This window comes from Rutidosis leptorrhynchoides, chromosome 3 (assembly GCF_046630445.1).
Source record: "Rutidosis leptorrhynchoides isolate AG116_Rl617_1_P2 chromosome 3, CSIRO_AGI_Rlap_v1, whole genome shotgun sequence".
In the NCBI taxonomy this organism is placed as follows: Eukaryota; Viridiplantae; Streptophyta; class Magnoliopsida; order Asterales; family Asteraceae; genus Rutidosis; species Rutidosis leptorrhynchoides.
This window is the reverse complement of record NC_092335.1, coordinates 145,297,896-145,307,635: the sequence shown is the minus strand read 5'-3', so window position 1 is coordinate 145,307,635 and position 9,740 is coordinate 145,297,896. Positions and strand designations below refer to the sequence as shown.

The 9,740-nt window shown below is 33.2% G+C and overlaps 1 protein-coding gene across 1 annotated transcript; it reads right to left on the bottom strand.

The window, feature by feature from the left end:
• On the bottom strand, positions 1-7,024 carry LOC139896884 (acetylserotonin O-methyltransferase-like). Its single transcript, XM_071879530.1, has 4 exons — positions 6,971-7,024; positions 5,779-5,783; positions 423-1,125; positions 1-294 (listed from the first exon to the last, which is right to left on the bottom strand). The coding sequence occupies exons 1-4, from the start codon at positions 7,022-7,024 to the stop codon at positions 1-3; spliced, it is 1,056 nt and encodes a 351-aa protein (XP_071735631.1).
• Positions 7,025-9,740: the final 2,716 nt, after the last annotated feature.

Genomic DNA, 9,740 nt, shown 5'->3' with positions numbered 1-9,740 from the left:
CTAAGGATAGAGTTCAATAACGGATTGATAAGCTCGAATATGTTTTATAGTGTAACGAGTGAATCCCGACTCATGCAACACATACGCCCATTCATCCAAAGTTCTTTCTTTCCCATCACTTGTATGAGCCAACATAACCATATCCAACAACAAACCTACTTCTTTAAATTCATGATCTTCATTACGACCCACAATTGCATCTACAATTATCACCTTACCATCTTTAGGAATAGCCTCTCTACATTTTCTGAGAATGTTAATGCATTGTTCATCCGTCCAATCATGTAGTGCTTTCTATCATATCAAATCACAAAACACACACTTATCTTTGCAAAGAAAAGAAATTATATATGTAGAACTATGATATAAGAAATCGAAAAATGATGTATGTGTCGCTAGACGAAATTATATAATGGACTAACCATCAGATAAACCGCATCAGCTTTTGGAACATGATCAAACATATCGCCTCCAACATGTTCTACATCCGTAATTAAAGGAACTACCAAAACAACGTGAGGAAGATCATAGTTAATACCTTTGATCCATGGACAAGCCTCCACGATTGAGCGTAGTGCCGTCCCATCACCACCACCAACATCCACCAAAGTAGTCAGCCCCTCGAACACCTCTGGAGAATCTTTAATCACTGCTGCTACCGCCACCCGAGCATCACATGCCATTCTACTATCAAAAAGTTTGCTGTGTGCAGGATTCGCAGCACAAAATCCCCATAGATCAATATTATTGTGTGCCGCCTCAAATGGTAACTTGCTGTTGCCTAAAACCCAACCGCTTATCTTGTGCCATGGAGCCAACATCACCTGGCTACTCTCCAAAAGCACTAAATCAACCATGCTATGCTTTCCATTTCTCGTTAAAAGGCGAGATAATGGGGTTTGGATATACCCAACAGACGTTTCAGATATCGATTTTTCTTGAAATATCTTAAAGTGGATCAAGAACCTCATAATCCGATACAGAGACGAAGGTTGTGCACACCCCAGCTCTGTAACGAGCTCGGCTAGCGTCATTGGTGTTTCACGGTTTTCGAGGATATCCGGTATTCTGAGCTCAATTGCACACTTGAGTAGAGCCAATGGAGTGAAACCAAAAATATATTTCCTGTTATAATATAGAATATATATTATATAAATGGATAGTCAATTATTGATACACAAAAGTAATATTATTGTATTACCTAAACTTGTGATATTTTTGTTATAAATAGCCATGAATGCAAGCATTAAACTTGCACCATTTCTCACACTTACAAAGTGTTTCTTTCTTTCTCTCCATTATCATCTTTGTTCTTACACTTCATTATTAGTATTCTTAATCAAGAATCAAACCACTAAAGGTAGTTATAAACCTACTGAATTATAACATCAAGAATCAAACCACTAAAGGTAGTTATAAGCCTACTGAATTATAACACGTTATCAGCACGATAATCTTAATACTAAATATGGTTGGCTCTGCCACCTAAATGATATATGGTCGGTTATACCACCTAAAAAATATATGGTCGACAATGTCGCCTAATTATCATTTATGTTACTAACATTTATATTTCTATTATCTAACATTTATATGGTCGACACTGTCGCTTAATTATCATTCATGTTTACTAATATTTATATTTCTGTTATATAACATTTATTTATGATTGCTTACACATGGTCGACACTGTCGCCTACTTATCATTATGTTATCATAAATTTATGTTTAGTGTTTATATACTTATGAATATAAATTGACTCTAATTTATCATGTTGTTTGTTTTAATTTTTGATAATAGAAAATGTCAAATCTGGAAAAGCTTAAATTTACTCCTTTAGAATCAACTGGAAACAACTACATGCCATGGGTTATAAAAGTAAAAATGCATCTTAAATCAATGGGCATTCTTGAAACCATAAATGAAAACAACACTTGTTCTGAAAAAGAACAAGCAACGGCATGTTGCTTTATTCATCAACATATTGATGAATGCTTACAAAATAATTATGTGACTGTAGAAGATCCCCATGTGTTATGGGAAGGTCTCAAAAGCAGATTCAATAATCAAAGAGAAATTTTACTTCCAGCTGCTATGGAACAATGGAGAACATTAAGGTTTCAAGACTTTAAGAAAGTAAATGAATACAACTCAGCTCTGTATAATACATGTTCATAACTTAAATTCTGTGGACATGAAATAAGTGATGCAGACATGATGGAGAAAACTTTCTCCACAATGAATGCTGCAAACATCACAGTGCAAAGAAATTTGAGAATGCTAAAGTTCAAAACATATCCTGAACTTAATTCATATCTCTTAGTTGCAGAGCAAAATGATGAGCTATTAATGAAAAATCAGCAATCCCGTCCTACTGGTACACTTGCAATCCCTGAAGCAAATACTGCAAATAATTATAAACAGGGACAAGGACGCGGGCAAGGTTGTGGTTATAATAACCATCACCATCATCATGCCAAAAGGTATAACTATGGTAGAAACAATCCTTATGGTAATGGTAATGGGTGTGGATGTGGTCGTGGCCGTGGTGGTCAAAGAAATAATAATCCACGAAAATATAAATATACACCACAAAACAAGCCCACTAAACAAGATGTTGAAGAAAATTCTTCTAAAAATTCTGAAGAATCTTGCTACAGATGTGGTAGAATAGGCCACTGGGCTAATACTTGCCGAACATCTAAACATCTTGTTAAGATGTATCAGGATTCACTGAAAGATAAAGAAAAGGAAGTAAACTTTGTGGATAACCTCGATCCAACAGTCACTGAGAAACCATCTGATTATATGAAGATTTCCTGAATGTTTAAGTTGTTGTGTGTCTTTCAAAAAATAAACGATTTAATATCGTCTGTCTTTGTCATTATGTTTGCTAAATGTTTCAGTACTATCTATTTGCGTGTAAAATATTGTGTAATATTAATGTACTCACTATTTATTTCTTATATGTGAAGTTCAATATGAATTTTACTGGAATACAACATCAATCAAGTGGTGGAGATATCTGTATAGCAGACAGTGGAACTACACACACTATACATAAATCTGAGAAATATTTTATTGATCTAAAACCAACGGAATGAACTATACATACAATATCAGGACCTGCTAACTTGATAAAAGGGATAAAAAAGGCAAATTTCATACTACCAAATGGTACAAAATTTTTAATAAATGATGCCTTATTTTCTCCCAAGTCAAGCAGAAATTTATTGAGTTTCTCGGACATATACCTTAATGGGTATGATTATCAGTCAGTGACAACAGAAAATGAGAAATATTTAAGATCACTGACAAGAGTCATGTGGTTGAAAAACTGCCAAGACTTAGCTCTGGATTACATTATACACATATAAATGTACCAGAAACACATATGATAGTTAATGAAAAATATATTGATCCTGGTGTATTCAGTTTATGGCATAACAGATTAGGCCATTCAGGATCAACAATGATGAAAAGGATTATTGAATGTACTCATGGACATCCACTAAAGGATAGAAAAATCCATCATGATACAATGGTTCCATGTACATCTTGCTCTCTTGGAAAATTGATAACTAGACCCTCACCACTTAAGGTTGAGAAAGATCACCAATGTTTCTTGAAAGAATCCAAGGTGATATATGTGGACCAATTCATCCACCATGTGGACCATTTAGATATTTCATGTTTCTAATAGACGCATCTAGTAGATGGTCTCATGTTTGTCTGTTATCAAGTCGTAATGTGGCATTTGCAAAATTTCTTGCCCAAATTATTAAATTGAGAGCACATTTTCCTGATTACACCATTAAAAGGGTGAGACTTGATAATGCTGGTGAATTTACATCTCAAGCATTTAATGACTATTGCATGTCTATAGGAATTGTTGTTGAACATTCTGTTGCTCATGTGCATACACAAAATGGTTTAGCCGAGTCACTGATTAAACGTTTACAGTTAATCGCTAGACCATTGATAATGAGAACAAAACTCCCTGTATCTATATGGGGTCATGCAATTTTACATGCTGCTGCATTGATTCACATCAGACCGAGTGCAAGTCATAAATATTCCCCCTACAACTTGCTTTTGGTCAAAAGCAAAATATTTTCCACCTTAGAACATTTGGTTGTGCAGTGTATGTTCCAATTGCGACACCACAACGTACAAAAATGGGTCCTCAAAGGAGGTTGGGAATATATGTTGGATATGAAACATCTTCAATCTTAAGGTATATTGAACCTATGACAGGTGACGTTTTTACAGCACGTTTTGCTGATTGTCATTTTAATAAAACATTGTTCCCTAGATTAGGGGGAGAAATGAAAAATAAAGAAAATGATGTTTCATAGTGTGAACCTCAATTAAAGTATCTTGATCCTCGCACAAAAGAATGCGAGACAGAAGTTCAAAAGATAATGCATATACAAGAACTTGCAAATCAATTGCCTGATGCATTTACAGATACAAAAATGGTGACAAAATCATATATACCAGCAGTAAATTCTCTAGCTCGAATTGAAATTCCAAAAGCTGGCAATAACGTCACTCATGAATCTTTGCCACGTCCGAAACGTGGAAGACCAATTGGTTCAAAGGATAAAAAATCCTCGAAAAAGAAAATCAGCTGATAATGAAGTAAAAGAAAGTGTTCAAGAAGAAGCACAAATCAGTACTCCTACTGCAGAGGAGATTGATGATGTCAATACAGAAATTGCAATCAATTATGCATATTCAAAAATATTATGGAAGCGAAATGAAATGAAAAATCTTGATGAGAAATTTTCATTTAATGTTGCATATGACATCATGAATAATGATGATGATCCAGAACCAACATCTATGGTTGAATGTCTAAATAAACATGATTGGGCTCAATGGAAAGAAGCAATACGAGCTGAATTAGAATCACTCAATAAAATAAAAGTTTTCGGATCCATCATTCTCACTCCTAAAGATGTGAAACCTGCAGAATACACATGAATTTTTGTCCGAAAAAGAAATGAGAAAAATGAAGTTACAAGGTATAAAGCTAGACTTGTAGCTCAAGGTTTTTCTCAAAGACCGGGAATTGATTATGAAGAAACTTATTCCCCTGTTATGGATGCAATTACTTTTAGATACTTAATCAGCCTGACAGTTTCTAAAAATTTAGAAATGCATCTCATGGATGTTGTGACTGCTTATCTATATGGATGTTGTGACTGCTTATCTATATGGATCACTTGATAGTGATATATATATGAAGATACCTGAAGGATTTAAGGTACCAGAAGCATCAAATGCAAAACCCAAAGAAATGTATTCGATTAAATTACAAAGATCTTTATATGGGTTAAAACAATCGGGACGTATGTGGTATAACTGATTAAGTGATTACTTGATAAGCAAAAGGGTATACAAATAACCTTACTTGCCCTTGTGTTTTCATTAAGAAAACAACATCCGGATATGTGATCATAGCTGTTTATGTTGATGATCTTAACATCATAGGTACAAATAAAGAGATCTATGAAGCCATTCAACTTCTAAAGAAATAATTTGAAATGAAAGATCTCGGGAAACCAAGTATTGCCTTGGTTTACAAATTGAGCATATGCCTAATGGTTTACTTGTACATCAAACAACATACACTGAAAAGATTTTGAAACGTTTCAATATGGACAAGGCAAAACCATTAAGTACTCCTATGGTTGTTAGATCACTCAATGTTGAAGCTGATCCATTTCGTTCATGTGAAGATCATGAAGATATTCTTGGACCAGAAGTACCATATCTTAGTGCAATTGGAGCTCTTATGTATCTTACAAATTGTAAAAGACCTGACATTTCTTTTGCAGTTAATTTGTTGGCAAGGTTCAGTTCAGCTCCTACCAAAAGACTCTGGAATGGGATCAAACACATATTTCGATACCTTCGAGGAACTGCTGATTTAGGATTATTTTATTCTAACGAATCAAAACAAGATTTGGTTAGTTATGCAGATGCAGGTTATTTATCTGATCCACATAAAGCTAAATCTCAAACTGGATATGTATTCCTAAATGGAGGTACTGCAATATCATGGCATTCTCAAAAACAAACATTTGTTGCTACATCATCAAATCATGCCGAAGTGATTGCATTACATGAAGCTACTAGGGAATATTTTTAGTTGAGATCAATGACACAACTCATTACTGATTCTTGTGGACTAGAACGCGATAAAAGTCCAACAACTATCTATGAAGATAATGCAGCTTGCATAGCACAGATGAAAGAATGGTATATCAAAAGTGACCGAACAAAACACATACCTCCTAGATTCTTCTCATACACTCAAAATCTCATTAAGAACAACTAGATTGAAATGAGATATGTTCAATCCAACAAAAACTCTGCTGATCTTTTCACGAAAGCACTTCCAACTGCTATTTTCAGAACACACGTTCATAACATTGGCATGAGACATGTTCAAAAGATGTAACAACTGAAGCGATGTCTACTTGAGGGGGAGTCAACTCCATGCTGCACTCTTTTTCCCTTAGCTAAAGTTTTTTCCCACTGAGTTTTCTATAGCAAGGTTTTTAACGAGGCAGTAACTTACAGTTGATCTTCAATAAACAAAATTGCTATCCAAGGGGAGTGTTATAATATAGAATATATATTATTTAAATGGATAGTCAATTATTGATACACAAAATTAATATTATTGTATTACCTAAACTTGTGATATTTTTGCTATAAATAGCCATGAATGCAAGCATTAAACTTGCACCATTTCTCACACTTACAAAGTGTTTCTTTCTTTCTCTCCATTATCATCTTTGTTCTTACACTTCATTATTAGTATTCTTAATCAAGAATCAAACCACTAAAGGTAGTTATAAGCCTACTGAATTATAACATCAAGAATCAAACCACTAAAGGTAGTTATACGCCTACTGAATTATAATATTTTCATATTTGTTCTTTAGCAGCAACTTCCTCTTCTTCTTCTTTGGAGTTAGTCTTATCTATTTTGTTGTGAGAAGTCATTATGATTATGATCTTAATTAATCGAAGTGCAAGAATATGATATTAATTAGGCTACCTTTAAGTGGAAAGAGATCGAGCTAACTTTAACATGTTGCGATTAAATAAGTGTTAAGTGATTTAAGGAAAAATAATAATAATCGTTTTTGTCATTAATAAAATAAAATAGTACAGTACTCCATAGTACTCGTATAATAGTGTAAGTATTCCCGTTAATTAACTAAGGTACGCATCACAAACTCAAGTTACATACAAACATAATTGGATGTCGACCTAAATACCTAATCAATCAAAATATTATTATATTATATTACATACAAACATAATTGGATGTCACCTAATCAATTAATTAAAGCTATTCAATATTATATTCTCCATGTAAATCATTGTTATCCATTTATTTTATTATTTATACAGGACTTTATTTATAAAAGCAAACGCAAAAAAAAAAAAAGTTATTGTAAGGAGTCAATTATCTCCAGCTCGATGCATGCAATAGGATATTGTTATCATCTTGTCATAGAATTAAATCGTTGTTACTCGTTTATTTTAAAGCCCAAACAAAACTTATTGTTAGGACGTCACTATCTACCGCTCAAATAACAAATAAGGCTATCGACAAAAACGCTCATTTTACCAGCGAACTATAACAATTCGCATAAAAAAATTACAATAATGCCCTTCGCAAGTCGCAAGGTGGCTTGCGACTCGGCAATCGCATGGTTGCATGACCCAGTCGCAAGCCTCGCAAGACACCTTGTGACTGGGCTCGCCCGGGTGAGATCGAAAATTTTCAAATGCGATAACTTTTAATTTGTAGCTCGTATTTAGGCACCATTTCTTTTAAAGTGTGTAACTTTTAGAGATTTAGATGTTTCTTTTAATGCCAAAGTTTCAATTTTTACTAAAAAAAAATGACCATGTTAGCGTTGCGATTTGTGTACAGATATGTGATTTTTCAAGTTGTGTGATTTTTCAAGTTGTGTAATTTTGTTCAAATTGATTGAGAGGATTCATTTAGTTTTAATCAATAATGGTGCAAAATTAAATGAATCACAAATTTGAATGTTCTACATCAACTTTAGTGGAGTCAAAGTGCGTTTTAAAGTCAAAAACAACGAAACCACCAAAATTGAAGGTTTTTTTGAAATTTTTTGGGACAACGAATAGATCTTGAAAAAATACATGACTTTAAAAAAAAAAAAAAAAACCGGGCCTAAATCGGAGCTACCAATCAAAAGATATGACGTTTCAAAGTTTACAAAACTTATTACATATATTCATCTAAGTCGCAAGGTCTAGGTCGCAATTGCGACATGCGAAGGCAGGCATTTTGATAATTTTCTTTTTTTAGGGCGAATTGTTATGATTCGTTGATATAATGCGCCTTTTGGTCGATAGTCCGTAATAAATATTATGTTAAAGCTCGAGCCGAACTTGAACATATTTTCAAACTCATTTAGTAAATGAGCCTGAGCTCTAGCTTCTCGAGCTAGTGAATCTAAACAAGTTTAGAATTTATATATACACTAATTACTATTTTAAATAATATATAATAATTACACATTAATAACTACTGTATAAGTTTTATATATCTACTAAATTTTGAACTCCTAATGTCATAAATTAGGTTATTTAATTCATCTTTTTACCTAAGTTTTTAACCCATTATTAAGTATTAACCACTTTTAACGCATTATTAAGTATTAACCACATGGTAAATGTTAACTTTTAAATATAAAGTCTACGATTATTATTATGTGTAATATATTTATTTGACTCCATTCTAATTAATGTCCTCCAATTATTATTAAACTTTTCTTACCCATCCATATATGATTGATTTAGTTAAAAAAAATACCTACTTGAATTTAGTAAAAAAAAAATAACCCACTTGATCTTCACATTTAATAAAACAATGTATATATTTAATAAATTTATAAACATTATGCAATGTCCCGTATGAATTTTAAAAAACCACCTCTACTTCAATCTTCTCTAATCTCAGTTCACTGTATAACCGCCACAATCACCTTCGAAGCGCAAATGGGTCGCCGTATTTTTTAAAATGTCGCTGCCGTCTGTCTCCACCGCCGATTGCCGCACCTCCGGCCCACATGTAATCTCAGGTAAGAAGCCATTCTATTCCGGTGAGGGTCTATTCAGATTCCTCAGAAAACTGATATGATCTACTATTAATTCCGTTACTTACTTCGGTTGATTTCGTGCAATTAAATTATAATTCGTAACTCCCTAAAATTTAATTGGGGAATTTGATTAGAAGGTCCATTAATATTCCTAATTAAATTATGATTTCAAAACATAACTGCATTAGGCACCGTTGAGACGTTGGTATAAATTGTTAGCTTATACATTAGTATTATGCATTATCAAGCACAACGCATCTTCCAATGGCACTATCTACTGAAACTTACAATGAACAGGCTACCAAAGAACTTATGCTTACCTCCATAAATTGCAGATAGGTATGGAAGCGGAGGTGAAGATCATGATTTTCCGGACATGGGATACCCACACTGCATACGGGAAATACCTAAGCACTGACTTTATTGCTTCTGATGAGAAGGTACACAATTCCCATTTTCATTCTCTGTTATTCTGTATATGTTTATATTTATGTTTTATGTTGATGTTATATATATATATATATATATATATATATATATATATATATATATATATATATATATATATATAT